This window comes from Bombina bombina, chromosome 10 (assembly GCF_027579735.1).
Source record: "Bombina bombina isolate aBomBom1 chromosome 10, aBomBom1.pri, whole genome shotgun sequence".
NCBI lineage: Eukaryota > Metazoa > Chordata > Amphibia > Anura > Bombinatoridae > Bombina > Bombina bombina.
In genome coordinates, this window is record NC_069508.1 from 65,581,674 (window position 1) to 65,604,084 (window position 22,411).

A 22,411-nucleotide genomic window follows, 5' to 3' on the forward strand; every position below is an offset into this window, starting at 1 on the left:
TGCATTCTCTTAGTTAACCCCTTAAGGACCAGCGACGTACCCTGTATGTCACTGGCCTTTTTTGGGACTTTATTGTTTTATAGCGCGGTCTTGCCACCAGCGTTGAGACTGCTCTATTCCACAAAGCCTGCTGGAGGGAGTGGATTAATAGTGTATTCTTGCTAGACTTGTGCTATTATGTCCTGAAAAAACCCTTAACGACCAGTGACATACAGGGTACATTGTGGTCATTAAGGGGTTAAACAACTTCCTTTTTCTATCCAGATGTTCATTATTTAATTTGTTATGGTATAAAATAAAAACAATATTACAAAATGTTTCACAATGGCTTAAAATATGCAAAGAGGGTGTGAAGTAGTGGGTTTGGGTGGGATTAGAAGTGGCGAATAACATTTTGTCCTGGCTAGTAGCTTAGAACTTGAAATTTTGAGCCCTGCATATATATATATATATAGTCATCTACCATATATCTTTAAATCCTTATAACTTTTTTTTATTAATATGTATAATTTTTAATAGATAGTGTATATATGAGTGTAACACTTTATTTAATGTATTTATGTTGTGCAACCCTTTATGTGTTTATGTCTTCAGTCGTAACCCAGTAGCATTTACTTTCGATTTATAATATGAGCGCAAGTTAACGTGGGTGTAATTTACCCTAATGATAGCGCACCACATGTAATCTAGCCCTATATCTTTTAACTTGTCTATCACGAACCTTCCCTCTGCCCCATTAACCTCTCTGATCTTCACTGTAATCATTTGTAGAGCGGTCCTGTCCGATATACACATATCACCCAATGCGCTGTCCCGATACTAATTAAACCGTGTATGTGCACAATACAAGATTCACTGTATACTTAAAGGGACATGAAACCCACATTTTTTCTTTCGTGATTTAGAAAGAGCATATCATTTTAAACAACTTTCTAATTTACTTCTATTATCTCTTTTGCTTTATTCTCTTGATATCACTTGCTGAAAAGCATATCTAGATATGATCAGTAGCTGCTGATTGGTTGCTGCACATAGAGGCCTTGTGTGATTGGCTCACACATGTGCATTGCTATTTCTTCAACAAAAGGATATCTAAAGAATTGAGCAAATTAGATAATAGAAGTAAATTGTTAAGTTGTTTAAAATTACATGCCCTATCTGAATCATGAAAGATTAATTTTGACTAGACTGCCCCTTTAATACAAAAGAGAAATCTGTAAACGAGCATGAACGGCTGAACAGCTCAAAGACTTCTCTAACTAAAGTGCATGCGTGTATCCCCTGATATACTATAACGCACATTAGAAACAGCAAGCCGTTGGTTTAAAATTTTGATTGGATGCCACACAAAACTAATGAAAAAATAAAAAAGGGAGTAGAAAGAGGGGCAGGCAGATGATTGCAAGAAGCGCAAGAAGATACAGTACTGCCGTTATTTTAGCAGATTTATTCTGTTTATACAAAGGCATAACTTCAAGTTTATTATTACTTTAAGTCGAAAGTGAACTTTCAGCAATGCAGAGAGCAGCCCTTTGTAAAGTACAATGTTTTTAAAGTAATAGTTTTTATTGAATGCTGAGTCACACTGCCCATTTTTACTGATTCCTTTGTTCGTTCTTACTGGTTTGTTTTATTAAATCTAGGACAGTTTCCAGGGCAGCAAGCACTTGGCTGTTGCAATTGCTTATTTAACACTGACACTTTTGTTTCTCTGTGAAAGTAAACAGAGACACTTTTGATTGTAGCAACCTAAAAATTCAAAGCGATTTAGACAGTGAATATTTTTTTTCAACTGTCTCTCAAGGTTTCTAATATAATCTTATTTATGTTTGTATAATTATTTGTAGAAAGGAGCAGTCTCTTGTTTATATAGGAGCATGAACCCCAAATGTTTCATTCATGGTTCAGAAAGAACATGCAATTTAAAAATAAATAAATTCTAATTTACTTCTTTTATCAAATTTTCTTTATTCTTTTTGTATCTTTTGTTAAAAAAAAAAGCTCAAGTGTGCATTTGTCTGGAGCACTATATTATTGCAACAACGTTATCCATTTGTTATTCAACAGCACTAGAGAGCAGCACTATTTCCTGCCTTGTAGTACTAGACACATACCTAGGTATCTCTTCAACAAAGAATACCATGAAAACAAAGCATATTTGATAACAGAAGCAAATTGGAAACTTATTTAAAATGGTATGCTCTGTCTGAATCATAAAATAAATGTTCACTATATTTATTCTAACCTGCAAAGGGTTCCTGTTTAAGAGTTTCATTGGAATATGCAAAACCCTGACACTGATCCACTGATTTACTATTAAAATATTGAGGGCAATGTACATGAGTACATATTATACACAGTATTTCCTTCCACCATCTTTTGAAAGCCTTAAAGGGATATGAAAGTCAAACCTAAACTTTCATGATTTAGATAAAGCATGTGCTTTTAAGAGACTTTTCAATTCACTTCTGTTATTTACTTTGTTCTTTTGGTATCCTTTGTTGAAAAGCACACATAGGTAGGCACAAGCTCACAGGGTATATGTATACTATTTTGTGATTGGCTGATGTCTGTCACGTGATACAGGGGACCGGAAAATGGGAGAAAAAAAAATTGTCAGAAAAAAATTCTACTGCTTATTTGAAATTCAGAGTAAGTGCTATTGCATTGTTGTTTTATTATTTACCTGTTAGTATGCAATGCTACTGCCTTGAGTGGTCCTTTAATTATCAAGCCCAGTATCTCTATTAATTCATGACATACAGTGCATTCAGGAAGTATTCAGACCTCTATTTTTTTTTCACATGTTCTTATGTTGCAGCCTTATGCTAAAATGGTTTTAATTATTTTTTTTTTTACACATCAATCTAAACTCCATACCCCATAATGACAAAGCAAAAACAGATTTTTTTTAATGTTGCAAATTTATATATATATATATATATATAAAAAATAATTATAAAATGTAAGAGATTCTTCTAGTTATCTCTAGCAAATTATCTTTGTTCTCTTTGTATCATTTTTTGAAAAGCATGCATAGGCTCAGGAACAGTTAAGAGTTAAATATGTATGAAAGCAATAGTGCAATAACTAAATGTTCTAACAAAGTAAAACATTTTATTTATTTTTTTACGTCCAATTAACCCCTTTTCCCTGTAATAGCAGGCCACTTCCCTCATAGAAATGTAATTAACACCATCACTTCAAAGGAACAGTTGAAAAGTAATAAACCCTGTCTTGCCCACTAAATCTCATTTAAAACGATGTCAGACACCATAGGTGATTTTCACAAAACCATAATGTCAGCTTAGTCCTCACATATTGACAAACACGTTTTTCCTACTTACAGTGGACGGAATCTTTCTACCCCGGAACTGTTTTTCTCCTATAGTGTTGGGGACGAATTTAGTCAGCGGACGCTGTCAGTGCCAGCGGAGCAAATAGTGATACTTCCGGCCAGCTCATCTTGCTTGTTTGCACCCTGCTTGGTTCGTTCACCATGGTGCTGCTCACTATGATAGCCCGAGTGGCTGATGGGCTGCCGCTGGCGGCTTCTATGCAGGAGGATGAGCAGGTGAGATGTGTGTGTGGGTAAAGTGACAACACATGGTGGTATCAGTTCCTTTTGGGAGCCGAGGTAAATGTACAAGTGTATGTCTAGGGGTAGGGAAGTGACACATATGTGCCAGGATATACCAAACATGATATGGGGGTAAGGAATGGTGTCCATGGGAGAGGTCTAGGATATAGGTACTGTCTTTATGTTTGGGAGGGTAGGCATATATGTAGCAGTGTATGCCAGTGGTACTTAGATATGATACTAAGGGGGTAATAGGAATGACGTGTATCTTGAAGGCTACCGATATGCTCCTGATCATGTTAACAGGGGCAAGTGAAAATAAATATAAGATGGCAGGTATATAAGTGCTATTTTTTGCCTTACAGGTGCTTACATAAGTGTATATGTATTTTACATACACATCTTTTAAGGACACATATATGTAATGATATTCAGTTTCATTTTGACTCTGTCAGATGCCAAGCCTGTAGCCATGCAGTTGCTTATTCAGGAGTAACTATTCTGAATGTGCAGACAGCCTGCTTACCAGTGTGCTTGTGCATATGCTGTTAAAAACATCACTAGCTCTTGTGTGTGACTACAGCTGAGCACAGGAGTCTGCAGACATAAGCATTTTTGTTTGTTTGCATAGCTTTAATCTTAGTAATGATATTATATGTAAAAATAAGCACCACCAATGTTACAACCATGAGTATACATTTATGTGTATTTGTAATCGTTAAGAAAATACAAATACAGCAATAAAGACACGTGGGTCCTCCTTTAGACAAGGTTCCCTTTCCATTTTATTTCCATGATATTTATTGCAAGAAACTAATCAATGCTAGTACTAGTGTCATTACTTTTGAAATCAATCATTTGCTAACACTGATTTTATCTGTTTAGCTACATAAAGGGACATTAAACACAAAATGGAATTCCCCATAAATGTTTAATTATGCAGTTAAAAAAAAGCTTTGAAATACACTTTCTTTATATTGTTTGCTTTTCCTGCAATTTAACTCTGAAAATTGTAGTTTACCCACTCCCCCAGAGGCTAAAGTGAAAACCCTGACACTCCTATTTGCCACATATAGGATCTGGTTTAAATATTTCCCTAATTGGCTATGGCCCACTGCAGTAGTAGCAGGATAAACATTATTCAAAAGGATTTTTAAGAGGTGTGTCCCGGGCCCTGCAATACAATGTCTAGTTTTCAAACAAGATTATAGTTTTAAATGTATTTTAATATTATTGTCTCTTTAAGAAAAAATAAGTTTTTTTTATGAACATGGTTATCATGTACATATCATGTATTTGTGTGTGATAGCTTTATTTGTCTGATCCAGGACATCCTGGATGAACTCGGTCCAAAAGTGCAGTCTTTTTTCTCCTTTACACTGAAAGTAATTTTACCTTGCTGCAGATTTTGTAACATTCCTTTCTCTCAAATCTTCAGCAGTTATTCTCCACTGCTGGAAAATAATTAATGTAATTGAAACCCCATTAAAATTGCTCATCACATGAAAAATGAATTTATGTTGAAGCTAAAATACTAAAAGGGATAGTAAAGTACAAATCTAACTTCCGTGATTCAGATATAGGGCATGTCATTTTAAGAAACATTCTAATTTACTTTTAGCATCAAATTTGCTTTGTTGTCTTGGTATTTTTAGTTGAAAGCTAAACCTAGGTGTGCTAATATGCTCACATCTAAGCCCTTGAAAGCCACCTCCTATTTGAATGCATTTTACAGTTTTGTCACAGCTAGAGGGCATTAGTTCATGTTTTTCATATAAATAACATTGTACCCACGCATGTGGAGTTATTTAAGAGTCAGCACTCATTGGCTAAAATGCAAGTCTGTCAAAAGAACTGAAATAAGGGGCAGTCTGCAGAAGCTTAGATACAAGGTAATCAAAGAGGTAAAAAGTGTATTAATATAACAGTGTTGGTCATGCAAAACTGAGGAATGGTAAATAAAGGGATTATCAATAAAAAAAATTTTGTTTACCATCCCTTTAATCAAAACATAATCACTCCAGGATATCCAGCTGAAGTGTAACACAATTTGCTAGCCGGGTGGTAGTATGAAGAACTAGTTGGGGCAATGTAATACTTTGCAATAGCATAACCCCTTAACGACCACAACGTACCCTGTACCCTCCCTCCTGCAGGCTTGCTAAAATAGCAGGGTCTCTCTCCTGGCAGCAAGACTGCGCTATTGATGAAGTCACCCCCTTAGAAAGACCAGCAACGTACAGGGTACGTTGATGGTCATTAAAATGAATGTAAACTTTAATGAATTAAAGCACACAATCAAAAAATAATCTTAAAAACAGGGAAACTTCAATTAATTAAAGTTTACAAAGACGCTTCTTTTTTAAAATTACCTTTGTGTTATGGTTAACATAACACCAATCCCCCGCCCACATCTCCTGCTTTCCGTAGCATATTGATGACGATCCGGCTTCCTCCAATCGTTAGCGTGCCCCACGAGCTGGGCGCCAAATGGGGCATGCAACGATTGGAGGAAGCCAGATTCATCATCCATATACTCAATACAGAAGGAGATGCGGGTGGAGAATCAGTGGTAGATACTTTAAATCATTAAACTTTACAATCACTTTAAGGGGATAACATTTTCTGTTCTTTATGAATGTTACTCAATCCAAAGCACAAATAACTTGCATAATTCAACATAAATTGATTTAATGATAATTTGTAAAACAAACATTGAAAAAATATATTAGCTAATGTTAGTTTAATATTGGCTCGAAATTTAGCCGGGTGATCAGAAAAAATCTGGCGGGTGAAGTACCTGTTTAATAGGTGCCGGGGAGAACACAGGTTTTAATAAACAGAATCTGAGTACCCAGGAGAACATTTTTTTCCAATTATCATGTTGTAATTGTCTGTTTCAGCCTTAAACCAAGTTGTTACCAGGTGACTGTTGTCCCTTTGGAACTTGTGCACTTGTGTATTTGTAAATGAATTAATCAGTATTCTGACAGCTTTTATTATTAAGAATATTCTGCTGTGTGTAGTATAAACAGAGGCGGAAACAATTCTTGAAGCCTCATGATCTAATATTCTATTTATATTTGAAAAGTATATTTTTTTAATGAAAACATTGGTTCTGTTTAATAGACTTCATTAATGCATGGAATCACATTCATTATAGGCAGTAAAACTATTGATTATAAATATAGTTCTCATTACTGCACTATAATGGACTTACATTTACTAAACACTACACAATTGCTCATATAATAGATATTAAAACCATCAAAGGGATATGAAAGTTTATTGTAATATGAAACATGGCGAAAATCAAAGCTATACTCAGTGTTTTCCCCAGGGCTTTTTTTAGTGGGTGCACCACCTTACTAATTTTGCTGCCAATCCGGTTAAAAATGAAGCAATAATTCACATGAGCCATATAGATACCATTGTGCTCTCTCCTGTGGAGTTGTGGCTGACACAACACTAATTGGCTAAAATGCAAGTCGATAGATAAGTCATGTGATAAGGGGGCAGTCACAAGAGTCTTAAATACAAGGTAATCACAGAGGTAAAAAGTATATTAATATAACTGTGTTGGTTATGCAAAACTGGGGAATGGGTAATAAAGGGATTATCTATCTTTTTAAACAAACATTTTGGAGTAGACTGTCCCTTTTTAAAATGAAATATCTGCAATTTGTGTTGCTCAAATTATCATTAAATCAAGTTACCTTAAATTAATTAATTTGTGCTTTGGATAGATTAAAGGGACATGCAACCCAAATATTTTCTTTCATGATTCAGAAAGAACATACCATTTTAAACAACTTTCCAATTTACTTCTATTATGTAATTTGCTTCCTTCTATTGTTATCCTTTGCTGAAAGATTTATCTAGGTAAACTCAGGAGCAGCAAAGAACCTAGGTTGTAGCTGCTGATTGATTGGCTGCATATATATATATATACCGATTGTCATTGGCTCACCCATGTGTTCAGTTAGAAACCAGTAGTGCATTGCTGCTCCTTCAACAAATGATATCAAAAGAATGAAGCAAATGTCATAATAGAAGTAAACTAGAAAGTTGTCTAAAATTGTATGTTCTACCTAAATTATGAAAGAGAAAATTTTTGGGTTTCATGTCCAAGTAACATTTATAAATGACAGAAATTGCTATAATATGGCAAAGTACCGTATTACACTGCCTCCATCCCGCTACTTTCCGGTGCCACCCGGCTGGCAGACTTTTCTGTGGAGAGCACTGGCTTTGCCTTTAGAGGTGTTGTAATTCAGTTAAACAAGTTATCACCAACAGAGCCATATAATATAGGTTAATATATAGATTAATTCATTTCATTTTCTTTTGCAAACTATTCTTCATTAAAGGGACAGTCTACACCAGAATTTTTATTGTTTTAAAAGATAGATAATCTCTTTATTACCCATTCCCCAGTTTTGCATAACCAACACAGTTATATTAATACACTTTTAACCTATTATTATTAACCTGATTATCTTGTATCTAAGCCTCTGCAAACTGCCCCTTTAGTTCAGTTCTTTTGACAGACTTGCAGTTTAGCCAATCAGTGCCTGCTCCCAGATAACTTCACGAGCACAGTGTTATCTATATGAAATACGTGAACTAACACCCTCTAGTGGTGAAAAACTGTTAAAATGCATTCTGAAAAGAGGTGGCCTTCAAGGTCTAAGAAATTAGCATATGAACCTCCTAGGTTAAGCTTTCAACTAAGAATACCAAGAGAACAAAGCAAAATTGGTGATAAAAGTAAATTGGAAAATTGTTTAAAATGACATGCTCTATCTGAATCATGAAAGTTTATTTTGGCCTAGACTGTCCCTTTAAATGAAGCAGAAGATCACTATATATTCTGTCAGCGTTTGCCTGGAAATTTAAAGGGACACTGAACCCAATTTTTTTCTTTTGTGATTCAGATAGAGCATGCAATTTTAAGTAACTTCATTCTCTTGGTATCTTTATTTGAGAAGCAAGAATGTAAGTTTAGATGCCAGGCCCATTTTTGGTGAACTACCTGGGTTGTTCTTGCTGATTGGTGGATAGATTCACCCACCAATAAACAAGTGCTATCCCAAAAATTGGCTGGCTCCTTAGTGTAGATGCCTTCTTTTTCAAATAAAGATAGCAAGATAACGAAGAAAAATTGATAATAGGAGTAAATTAGAAAGTTGCTTAAAATTGCATGCTCTATCTGAATCACGAAAAAAACAATTTGGGTTCAGTGTCCCTTTAAAGCGACCAGAGTCAAAAATAAACTTCCATAATTCAGACAGAGCATGTCATTTTAAGACACTTTTCAATTGACTTCTTTTATCAAATTGACTTTGTTCTCTTGGTATCCTGTGTTGAAAAGTATACCTAGGAATTCTCAGCAACAATGCACTATGGGAAGCTAGCTGGTGATTGGTGGCTATGCAAAAATACCTTTTGTCATTGGCTTACCAGATGTGTTTAGCTAAAATCCAGTAGTGAATTGTGCTCTGGTGCTAACTTAACTTAAACTATGTGTTTAATATATTTTGAGGAATTAAACACATAGTTAGAGAATTATATTATTGCACTGTTGCTTACATATAACAGTTTATAGCATTTTCTTTTTGGTTTTATGTCCCTTTGATGTTAGGCTGTTTAAACCATGTGTTGCGTTTTTCATTGCTGCATATATTGAACTTTCACCTCCACAGTGTGTGCAATCATTTTGCAATCCTCATGTCTGACACATTGTTTCTTCATATTAAAGTCTGAACTATTTGGCAAATCTGCCCTACTTTTTCTCGTATTTTCTCTTAGTATTTTGTATGTTGCCAAAATGTTTCATGTTGTATAAAATTCAGGTACATAAAGCACAAGCAAAATCATTTTAGACTGTGTTGCATCCTTTTGAAACCTATAATAATTTGTATATATATATTGTTTTTATTTACAGTCTGGTAGAGATCTGCAGCAGTACCAGAATCAGGCGAAGCAACTATTCCGCAAGCTAAATGAGCAGTCCCCAACACGGTGCACCCTGGAGGCTGGTGCTATGGCTTTTCAGTGAGTAGCAGGTTCACTGACAGTGCACGAACCAGCATCTACTACTGCACCAATCTTAAAGGGACTGTGTATTATAAAATAGTCTTCCCCATTAACGTGTTTCCCGTGACTTCTTGTACCAAAAGCAGAGTATAAAATATGTGACAAATTGCCCATTTAGGTTTTTTTTAGTATATGAAACAGCTGGTTCGGTTTTTGACATCACAAACCAAATGGGCTGCACTTGCAGGATAATCAAATCTGTCTATACACACAAATGCTTCATTATCTTATCTCTGTATACTAAAGCACTATATCTAGGACTATACTATACTTTTTGAAAACAAAATGGTTTTACTTATCTATCCTACCTCCCCACTGGGAGTGTACTTTCTTCTCATAGCTATGTTTAGACAGCTTTGCAATAGCCAATACTTAAAGGGACAGTCTGGTCAAAATTTAAATTTTCATGATTCAGATAGGGCATGCAATTGTAAATAACTTTCCGCTTTTACTTTTATCATTAAATTTGCTTTGTTCTCTTGGTATTCTAAATCTAGGTAGGCTTATATGCAAATGTTCACAGCTAGATTGAGCTAGTTCATGTGTGTCACATAGATAACATTGTGCTCACTCCCGTGGAGTTACCTATGAATCAGCACTGATTGGCTAAAGTGTATGTCTGTCAAAAGAACTGAGATAAAGGGGCAGTCTGCAGAGGCTTAGATACAAGGTAATCACAAAGGTAAAACGTATCTATACTATAATTGTGTTTGTAAGCGTCCTTCGCCATCGGCAGTCGCGCACGCATCCTCAAAGGAATGTTGAATGCGTGCGCAGCCGCCTCGCGGCGACAGACAGCTTCAGGAGCTCCAACTCTCAGCTGTAACATAACAGCTGAGAGCTGGAGCTTCAGGCATCTGCCGCATATGGAGCCGGAGCGTGATCGGTGCTCCGCCTCCATATGAGGCCAGATGCCTGATCGTTACAGATGATGACACTGTGACACTGAGGGGGAACAAAAGAGGGGGGGGGGAGAGGAAAAGAGAGGGGGGAGAGAGAGCGCAAAAGAGGGGGGAGAGAGCGCTAAAGAAGGAGGGGGGAGAGAGCGCTAAAGAAGGGGGGGGGGAGAGAGCGCAAAAGAGAGGGGGGGGGGAGAGAGCGCAAAAGAGAGGGGGGAGAGAGAGAGCGCAAAAGAGAAGGGGGGGAGAGAGCGCAAAAGAGAAGGGGGGGAGAGAGAGCGCAAAAGAGAAGGGGGGGAGAGAGAGCGCAAAAGAGAAGGGGGGAGAGAGAGCGCAAAAGAGAGGGGGGGAGAGGTTGCGCAAAAGAGAGGGGGGGAGAGAGAGAGGGGAGAGAGAGCAAAAGAGAGGGGGGAGAGAGAGCAAAAGGGGTGGTGAAAGAATCCACCTGGGTGGCAGGGTGATGAAAGAATCAGGTGGGTTCCAAAAATGGCAGGGTGGTGAAAGAATTATCTATCTTTAAACAATCTACATTTTGGAGTAGACTCTCTCTAAGTATTAAAATTTTAAGTATAGGGGATACCACAGGCAAAAACAGATATTTTTAAATACCAAAATGAAGTAACCATTTGTAATCTATTTAGTACACTCCAGTTAACATGGATAATTGGGAACAAATTAAAGAAGAGAAACATTTACAGCACATACAGAATTATAGCATTACATTATTTGTTCCATACACCACGGCTATCAGATAAATATTCATTGTTATCTATCTTTATTATATTATAATATAAAATTTGACCAGTTTAAAAGAGGACATAAAAAAAGGATGCACTTAAATATGTTTATATTTGTGTACTATATTTTTTGTTTATATGCAGTGTCCTTCTAAATCTGTAACACTTTGTTAGAAATTAGACTTATGGCCTCTAGATAAATAAAATGTCTGCTCAATGCCAGTGTCACTTGGTTTAAAATGATTATAATTAAAGGGACACTAAACCCACATTGTTTTCTTTCATGATTCAGAGAGCAGCAATTTTATGCAACTTTCTAATTTACTCCTATTATCAATTTTATATTATATCAATTATACATTTAGCCACCAATCAGCAACTTGCATTTTGGCCAATCAGTGCCCGCTCATAAAATAACTCCAGGGGCGTGAGCACAATATTATCTATATGGCACACATGAACTAGTACTGTCTAGCTGTGAAAAACTATCAAAATGCACTGAGATAAGAGGCGGCCTTCAAGAGCTTAGAAATTAGCATTTGAGCCTACCTAGGTTTAGCTTTCAACAAAGAATACCAAGAGAACAAAACATATTTGATGATAAAAGTAAAATAGAAAGTTGTTAAAAATTGCATCCCCTGTCTGAATCATGAAAGTTTAATTCTGACTAGACTGTCCCTTTAATAAATTATCTCCTTAAAATCTATGTATACTTTTTTAGTTTGTTTGTTGCGTCATTTAGATAATCTTGTATTCTGCACATTGTTATTTCTAGCTATCAGATTCAGAAGGGCGTGTGTTACCTGGTCCTGTGTGAAGCTGGGTTTTCCAAGAAGCTGGCATTTTCTTACCTAGAAGACCTGTGTTCTGAATTTGATGAACAACACGGGAAGAAGGTGCACTCAGTATCAAGACCCTACTCTTTTATTGAGTTTGGTGAGTGATTGGCAAAGTCATAAAAAAAAATATTCATGGGATATTAAAGTGATGGTAAATTTACTATAATGACAAAGCTTTCATTACAAATATACCACCATATACACCATGGGGTCTATTTATCAAGCTCGGTATGGAACTTGATGCCCCGTGTTTCTGGCAAGTCTTCAGGCTCGCCAGAAACACAAGTTATAAAGCAGCGGTCTAAAGACCGCTGCTTCATAACCTGTCCACCTACTCTGAAGGAGGCGAACGGATATCGCCAGAAATCAACCCGAACGAATACGATCGGGTTGATTGACACCCCCTATCTGCAGGGGGCGGTATTGCACTAGCAGTTCACAAGAACTGCTGGTGCAATGATAAATGCCGAGCGTGTATGCTGTTGGCATTTATCGATGTGCAGCGGACATGATCCGCTATATTGCATCATGTCAGCTCGAACATTAGTAAATAGGCCCCCGTATGTCAATCAAATTTCAGAATCAGTATTTTTTTTTTATACGGAGGCGGCAGGTAACGCTGCAATAAAAAAAAGTGATTTACGCTTTCTTAAACATAGTTTAGTAAAGAAATAATAGTACACAAGGTATATTTGTAATGAAGGCTTTAGGCAATAGCTTTGTCATTATAGTGAATTTACCATCACGTTAAAGGGACATGAAACCCATATTTGTTCTCTTGGTATCTTTTTTTGTTAAAAAGCGAGCAAGTAAGCTTATATGCACCAAGAATGCTATCCATTAGCAAGAGCACTATTGCCTGCCATTTAATGCCCCAGACACCTACCTAGCAGTGGCCTTTCTAGAACTAAATATTTTTTTTGGAGGGGAGATTCTAGAACTTAATATTTAGGTGGCTAACAAAGCTAGTGACGCGCACACATAATATATCGAGCCCTTTGCAGTTTAACAGAGGTGCTACACATGCATTTTGGGCTTTATGTCCCTTTAAACTTAAAATTTAATTTCCCATAAAATGTTTATTGAAGCAGACTACACAAATAACATCTCTGCAATGCAGTTTCACTGTTACCTGCTTTTCTTGTAATTGAACTCTAATATTGTAGTGTTTCCACTCCCCCATACTGTGGAATGTTGATCCCTGACATGCTGCACAGTGATTGGTTGGATATGTACATGGAATAATTGTAACTGTCCCTAATTGGCCACAGCAAAGGAAGTAAGATAGACAACATTCAAGGAGTGTGTCCTGAGTCTGCAAAGCAATGCAGATTTTACTAACAAAATTATAGTTTTAAAATGTTTTTACACCATTTTGCATGAATATCTTTTGTAATGCTGTGAAAAAGTTCTGATGTGTTAAAAAAAAACCAAAGAAAAATAGATGTTAATATCCCTTTAATTGTATATTGAAATACTGTGTTAGAATAGAGAACATGAGTCATCAGTAAATAAGTCATTTGATTGGAGGGTGGCTAAGGGGAAGCAATTATATGGCGCATTACTGAGGACTGGAGTTGGGAAACTGCTTTAGAAGACAGATCCTTGCCACATTTTAATTGAACCAAAGTTTGTTAAACAACAGTGGTTGTCATTTTTTGTATGGTATTAATTACGTACGGCAATTAGGAATGGAAAAATTGCAGGAATTAATAAAAATGGCATAATGAGAAGTTATGTGGTAGCTCACAGAGATATAAACAAAAGAAACACACACAAATTAAAGGGACAGTCTACACCAGAATTTGTTTTCTTTAAAAAGATAGATAATCCCTTTATTACCCATTCCCCAGTTTTGCATAACCAACACCGTTATATTAATGTACTTTTTACCTCTGTGATTACCTTGTACCTAAGCCTCTGCAGACTGCCCCTTTATTTCAGTTCTTTTGACAGACTTGCATTTTAGCCAATCACTGCGGACTCCTAGGTAATGAGCACAATGTTATCTATATGACACACAAACTAGCGCCCTCTAGTGGTAAAAAAACCAAAACGTCAAAATGCATTCAGATAAGAGGCTACCTTCAATGTCTAAGAAATTAGCAATGAGCCTAGCTAGGTTTAGCTTTCAACTAAGAATACCAAGAGAACAAAGCAAAATTGGTGATAAGTTAATTGGAAAGTTGTTTAAAATTACATGCCCTATCTGAATGAAAGATTATTTTGGACTAGACTGTCCCTTTAAATCAATAGCTTTAAACCCAAGTAGTAAAGGCCAGAGAAGACTTGTATTCTGTTACGTCTACATAAAATGTTTTGGTTTCTAAGAAAAAAAGCACAATTTACAACAGAAGTTAAAGGGACATGAAACCCCACATTTTTCTTTCATGATTTAGGCAGAACGTACAATTTTAAACAACTTTCCAGTTTGTCTATTATCAAATTTGCTTCATTCTCTTGGTATCATTTGTTGAAGGAGCAGCAATCCACTACTGTTTTCTAACAGAACACATGGCTGAGCCTATGACAATCGGTATATATATACAGCCACCAATCAACAGCTAGAACCTAGGTTCTTTGCTGCTCCTGAGCTTACCTAGATAAACCTTTCAGAAAAGGATAACAAGAGAAGGAAGCAAATTAAATAATCGAAGTAATTTGGAAAGTTGTTAAATTGTATGCTCTGTCTAAATCATGAATGTCTAATTATGACTTTACCGTCCCTTTAATACTGCTTTTATTTTTTTTAACTTTTTATTACAAAGTTAGTGTTGTTGGGTTCCAAATTACCATCTCACAACTCCATTGATTTGTTTACTCAGCGAAGGCAGAATATGGCCACAGGCATCCACATTTGTTTCTTTTCGGCACCGATTTGTGTGAAGGTGCAACACACAAGTACTGTATTTGGATTTACACATATCTTTGTGTGTTGCACTTAAAGGGACAGTCAAGTAAAAAAAAAGCTTTCATGATTCAGATAGGGCATGTAATTTTAAACAACTTTCCAATTTACTTTTATCACCAATTTTGCTTTGTTCTCTTGGTATTCTTAGTTGAAAGCTAAACCTAGGAGGTTCATATGCTAATTTCTTAGACCTTGAAGGCCGCCTCTAATCTGAATGCATTTTGACCGTTTTTCACCACTAGAGGGCCTTAGTTCATGTGTTTCATATAGATAACCTTAAACTCATGCACATGTATTTAACGAGGAGTGAGCACTGATTAGCTAAAATGCAAGTTTGTCAAAAGAACTGAAATAAGGGGGCAGTCTGCTGAGGTTTAGATACAACATAATTACAGAGGTAAAACGTGTATTAGTATAACTGTGCTGGTTATGCAAAACTGGGGAATGGATGATTAAGGGATTATTTATCTTTTAAAACAACAAAAGTTCTGGTGTTGACTGTCCCTTTTTAATATCCGGCGCCAACGATAGCCAAATGCCACTGCCCATGGCCATATTTGGCATTTATTGAGCAAATGAATCCGTGAATGCACAAGTATAGAAGATGCATATTCATTTTAAAAATAATTTCTGATCACACTTGAGCTTTATTATGTGGTTTAAGCATTCTGGTTAACCCCTTTCCACCATTGGGACGTTCCATGCCATCTTATTCTAATTATGTTGACAAATTGCTGAGTTCTACCGAGGTAGAACAGTAATGGCGTCCCGCATGCACATCAGCAACCCCTTTAGACACACAATAGAGCTGGATAGGTTTGGTGGTGTTAAAAATGTAAACAACTTTCAGATTGTATTCTGTTATCAAATGTTGCTTCATTCTCTTCTTAAAGGTGCAGCTGTGCACTACCGGGAGCTAGCTGAACACACATTGTGAGCCAGCTAGCTCCCAGTAGTACATTGCTGTTCTTAAAGGGACAGTCTAGTCCAAAATAAACTTTCATTCAGATAGAAAATGTAATTTTAAACAATTTTCCAATTTACCTTTATCACCAATTTTGCTTTGTTCTTTTGGTATTCTTAGTTGAAAGCTAAACCTAGGTAGGCTCATATGCTAATTTCTAAGCCCTTGAAGGCTGCCTCTTCTCTCAGGTCAGTTTGACAGTTTTTCACCACTAGAGGGTGTTAGTTCATGTGTATCATATAGATAACATTGAGCTCATGCACGTGAAGTTACCCTGGAGTGAGCACTGATTGGCTAAAATGCAAGTCTGTCCAAAGAACTGAAATAAGGGGGCAGTTTGCAGAGGCTTAGTTACAAGGTTATGCAAAACTGGGTAATAAAGGGATTATCTATATTTTTAAACAATAAAAATTCTGGTGTAGACTGTCTCTTTAAGCCTACCCAGATATGCTTTTTCAACAAAGGATACCAAGAGAATAAAGCAAATAAGCTAATAGAAGTAAAACAGAAAGTTGTTCAAAATTGCATGCTTTGTCTGAATGATGAAAGAAAAAAAAGGTTTTATGTCCCTTCAATATTCCCTTTGATTACACATAAAAAGTACAGAGAGGATGCCAGTATTTTACATATCAGCTGGTAGTTTCCCAGTTTTGCATAACCAACACAGTTATAATTATACACCTTTTACCTCTGTAATTACCTTGTATCTAAGCCTCTGCAGACTGCCCCCTTATTTCAGTTCTTTTGATAGACTTGCACTTTAGCCAATCAGTGCTCACTCCTCGGTAAATTCACGCGTGTGAGCTCAATGTTATCTATGTGAAACACATGAACTAATGCCCTCTAGTGGTGAAAAACTGTCAAAATGCTTTCAGATTAGAGGCGGCCTTCAAGGTCTAAAAAATTAGCATATGAACCGCCTAGGTTTAGCTTTCAACTAAGAATACAAAAAGAACAAAGCAAAATTGGTGATAAAAGTAAATTGAAAAGTTGTTAAAAATGACATGCCCTTTTTGAATCATGAGGTTTTTTTGGACTTGACTGTCCCTTTAAATTTGCCAAGGTCCATTTTAAATCCATTGTAAAACTTTATGAAAATAAATAAGATTAAATGGTAAATTTGTCAATTTAGAAACCTAATTATGCCAACAAGCAAAATCTGTAACTGAAGCTTTCAAAATACTGCAGCTTATTGCATTATTTGCAGGTTGTATAATTAGATTTTTGGCGTCTTTAGAGAGCGTAGGACAAAGCACCATTTTTACACAAAGGCAACAGCTGTTTAATGTCCCTTTCAGGTTAAAGGGACATCGTACACTAGATTTTTCTTTGCATAAATGTTTTGTAGATGATCCATTTATATAGCCCATCTGGTATTGATTTTAGAACAATGTGTATAGTTTTGCTTATTTTTTTAAGAACATTGTGCTGATTTTCAGTCTCCTAACAAAGCCCCACAGTGTCAGATGTATACACGCGTTTACAGACTCCTGCTGTGTTATGTTTATCTGTCTTTTCATATGCAAGAAAGGGGAGGGGGGGGGTGTGTCTGCTTTTTTGTTTTCCCAGCCCCTTTCAGTGGGTGTCCCAGCCAAACCTTATTAACAGTGCTAAACTGGGAGAGTTTTTAAATGGTTTTATACTGGATTTTTAGATCAGTATCTGTGCATATTCTTTTAAATAGTAGTGTCTATTACATGCAGTTATATGAAAATTGGTGTATACTGAAGAAAGAATGAAACTGGGGAAAAAAAAAAAATCTAAAGTACGTAACCTGTTCTACCCAAGGGTTAGCCCCATTTCTGTTACCAGTAGCTTTTTCTTTATTGCAAATTCTATTGTCCCTTAAATTGTGTGCTATTTTATTACCTTGTAGATACTTACATCCAGAAGACAAAGAAAAACTACATTGACAGCCGAGCCCGGAGAAATCTTGGATCTATCAACACGGAGCTGCAAGATGTGCAAAGGATCATGGTCGCTAACATTGAAGAAGTCTTACTTAGAGGAGAGGCACTGTCAGGTGTGTTAGGCTGGGGAGAACAAAGATGTTCACTTATGTGGTCTGGATACCCTGGAAGAACCTCTAGAATTAATTCTAGCCCAACCTGACATTTGTATTTCATTTTCTACACATGTATTTAGCAGAGATGTTTGTAGCAAAAGCCATCACTGTTGTGGTAACTTTTACTGTGCACCTGATCTGCTGAGTATTAAGCCCTTATGCTGCATATATTTGTATTCCATTGGTTGCACCTGTTCAGAGAGCCGGTGGTGAAATGCGTTGCATTCATGGTGACTCTGCTCAGGTACAATCTGTGAATGCAAAATATGCAGCACACAGACGAATACTCTGCAGGTGGCACGCATATTAAAAGCAATCACTTCAGTTAGAAGCATATTTGCTAATACGTATACAGCAAAATTATTTATAGGGATGGTAAATGTTTTCTTTCATGGTTCAGATAGAGCGTTCAACTTTAAGCAACTTTCTAATTTACTCCTATTATCAATTTTTCTTCATTCTCTTGGTATCTTTAATTTAAAAAGCTAGCATGTAAGGCTTAAAGGGACACTGAACCCACATTTTTACTTTTGTGATTCAGACAGAGCATGCTATCTTAAGCAATGTTCTCATTTACTCCTATTATCAAATTTTCTTTATTATCTTGGTATCTTTATTTGAAATGCAAGAATGTAAGTTTAGATGCCGGACCACTTTTGGTGAATAACCTGGGTTATTCTTGCTGATTGGTGGATAAATTCACCCACCAATAAACAAGTGATGTCCATGGTTCTGAACCAAAAAAATAGCTTAGGTGCCTTCTTTTTCAAATAAAGATAGCAAGAGAACAAAGAAAAATTGATAATAGGAGTAAATTGGAAAGTTGCTTAAAATTGCATGCTCTATCTGAATCACAAAATATTTTTTTTTGGTTCAGTGTCCCTTTAAGAGCCAGCCCATTTTTGGTTCAGCACATGGTAGCGCTTGCTGATTGGATAGCTACATTTAGCCACCAATCAGCAAGCGCAACCCAGGTTCTGAACCAAAAGTCGTCCGACTTCTAAGTTTACATTCTTGCTTTTCAAATAAAGATAGCAAGAGAACAAAGAAAAATTGATAATAGGGGTAAATTAGAAAGTTGCTCAAAATTGCATGCTCTATCTGAATCACAAAAGAAAAAAAAAATTGAGCTTAAAGGGACATTCCAGTCAAAATTTAAATGCACATAGATTAATTACATCTTTGAATAGAAACATATTTGCAATATACATATATTGGCAAAAATGCTTGTAGCAAAAGTTATTACTATTTTAGTGTTACCATTTTTTTATGCACGTGCATGTGAAGCATTGCTAGATATTGTCAATGCACCAGCATTTTAAGTACTGCAGGTGCTCAGAGCATCAGTGGGGCTTGTAACATGTCAGCAATTGCAAAATTGAGTCATTGCCAGATGGTCTATGCATCATAGACTCTCTGAGCAAGTGCTGTGTTTAAAATGCTAGTGTACGGTGCATACTTAAATACACTTTTGAAACAGCTATAGCTTTTATTAGAAGCATTTTTGCTAACACTTGTATATTACAAAAATGCTCCTACTCAGTACATAAGCGCAATCATGTGGATTCCAATTTTGGCTGGAATGTCCCTTTTAATATCCCTTTTAATTGGTCATATTTTAAACATATATACCACTATATATTAAAACATGGCTTCCACTTTTTCTTTTTTAATGGAATAAATGGTTAAAAGAGGGAACTTCTTTCTGCTCCCTGTGCCATAGAAAGTGTCAGGAAGTGATACGTACAACAGAGTGAAAATAATTAGCAAGTAAAGGATATGGTGCTTTACTAGAGTATTTTTTTTTTTTTTTTTTTTTTTACATAACTATTGGGCCTTCAATGTAAAAATGAAATGTAAGTGTTATCTGCAACTACATCTAATGTTGTTCTGTATTGGCCTTATCCCCAAGGCAGAACATGCAGCAATCTGAGATGTCATTGCAGAAAATGCATGATGTCTGCAGAAAGAACAGGGCACATGCACTTTAATTATGCAGCGCTGCTCTACATTGGACTGTTCATTTCAAACAGAGCTGTAATCTGGCTGCACTGTATAAGTGCATCCAGAGCAAAGTGCTGTTTGAAGTGAGCAGTCCATTGAATGTTGACTGGCTCTCAATATTTTTTAAAACCTGCCCCTTAGCCTTTCCCAGTCTGTAAGACATTTGTATCAGCAATGCACCTTTTTTATTACTACATTTCTTTGCTCGACCAAGAGAAAAGGAAATTACAAATTTTTTTTGTCTGCAGCTAATTTGCAATGCAATTTTCAACTACTGCACTATATTATATGCAACACATTGCAATTGAACTGGTGCTTTAGTGTAACTGCCTAATTTAAAATTGAATTTTATTTAAAAATGACCTGCAGCAAAAATATTACTAAAAAAATCTCATCGCAGAAAGTGAAAAAAAAAGTTCTGCCTCTGGGGGCCTTATTTTCTTTTCTTTACTTAACCAATCTTTCTATCTACAGCTTTGGATTCAAAAGCCAACAACCTGTCCACCTTATCAAAGAAGTATCGGCAAGACGCAAAGTATCTAAACATGCGCTCCACCTATGCAAAGCTGGCCGCTGTGGGAGTCTTCGCGATCATGCTGATTGTTTATGTCCGGTTTTGGTGGTTGTAAAATTTAAAAAAAGCACGAAGAGAAGGAAAAAATGAGAATAATAATTATAAGCATTTGGTCAGTTTTCCAGGCCAAGGTGTTAACCTCTTTACTGCAAAGAAAGTCAGCCAGGCAGTCATTAGGTTAATGGTACACACACACTGTAGAGGTTACCAGTCACCAAAAGGGGCGTATGATGAAAGAGAAGGCCTGTAGAGAATACAGATTTAAAGACAGGCACCACTTTTTAATGTAGTAAAGATGAGGGGGGAAAGTTATGACCCTCTAATGGTATATGTACATTTTCCTAATTGGAGCACTGTCAAACTTGCTTGTGTGATGACATCAAAAATGTTTCTGGCTGGCCTTTTTGCAGTACTGTGTGCTATAGGTAGCATACAGTCTTTGTCCTAAAGCTCTTAAATTTAATGAGCCTCTGATCAGGAAGACTTACTGCTACTGTTCAGTAAACACAAGTTATGTGAGCAATCTCTGTATGCTGCAGCCCATAAAAATATCCTGAATAATGCAACTATACGAGACCACAACTATCTATTTAATTTAGTAGTTCTGTAAATATAACCTGGGTTTAGCCTGCTTTTGAGACTTAGTGAAACATTTATTCTTTCTTGTCTCTTTTACTACACTATGAAGCTGTGTGTTATCTACCTGTAGTGCTCCGTTCTTATGCATTGTAAATAGACATGTACAAAAAGCATTTGTTTGCATAACCAATGATCGAATTAGTCCGAAATGTGTTCATTAAATAAACTAATGAACGAATACTAAAACTTGTTCATTTTATTTCCCCAATGAATAGTTTAATAAAGGAATTTTGCACAGATGTGTGTATCAGTTATGCAAATAAATAAGGTAAAATTATTTAGTTTGCATAGCTAATGAACACATTTGCCCAATAACTAAACAAACGTATGAATGAGTGCACAAATCAGTTCATTTAGTTACCCCTGTTATGTTCATTTATTTATTTTTTTGTTAATGAACGAATTGCAAACGAATAAGAAACACATTTTTGCACATGTCTGATTGTAAAGGAATTACAAACTGTGATTTTCCTAAATTAGATGATTTCTCCATTTCTTGATCACTCCTATGTATTTTAAATGAGTGTTATGGTCTTATTCTAAGGTTATATATAACTTTTCCACTCATTTACTTTACTGTAGTTAACCACAAGGCAACTACAATATTTCTTTTTCAAGTGGTGTTAAACTCCCTAGAAAATGCTTCAAATTGAACCTCAGATTTGTGTCTAATTGTTAGCCTATGGGTTTCATGTTTTTATACAACTTACAACAAACCCTAAAACAATACTAGTGTATAATTTACCAGTAGATTAGGTGAAATTGATATTGCTTTTCCTTTATGATGGAATATTTTAAAGCAATTTTATTTTAACAGAAAAGGGGCACTTTAAAAAAAAAAAAAAAAATCCTTTCCAAATTAGCTTGTTCTGTTCTAGGATAACATTGAATAGTAACATTTTGATGTTTTCTTTTCTTTTTTTAAACACGGGTAAATTATATATAGGTATAGTGTTTTACTCAATATAACATGATCTGTAAAAGCTGTGTATATTTTCTTGTATTAAAGCCTTAACCAAGGTATTTTTAAATAGTTCAATTTAGGGTATTAAAGAACAACTGAGAAGATAGAAAATATGCGTATGTATTTGTAAAAAGCA

General features: G+C 35.9%; 1 protein-coding gene across 1 annotated transcript; it reads left to right on the forward strand.

The window, feature by feature from the left end:
• Positions 1-3,418: 3,418 nt before the first annotated feature.
• SEC22B (SEC22 homolog B, vesicle trafficking protein) lies at positions 3,419-21,497 on the forward strand. Its single transcript, XM_053693092.1, has 5 exons — positions 3,419-3,574; positions 9,528-9,637; positions 12,091-12,251; positions 17,906-18,052; positions 20,573-21,497. The coding sequence occupies exons 1-5, from the start codon at positions 3,500-3,502 to the stop codon at positions 20,725-20,727; spliced, it is 648 nt and encodes a 215-aa protein (XP_053549067.1). The 5' UTR covers positions 3,419-3,499; the 3' UTR covers positions 20,728-21,497.
• The last annotated feature ends 914 nt before the right edge of the window (positions 21,498-22,411 follow it).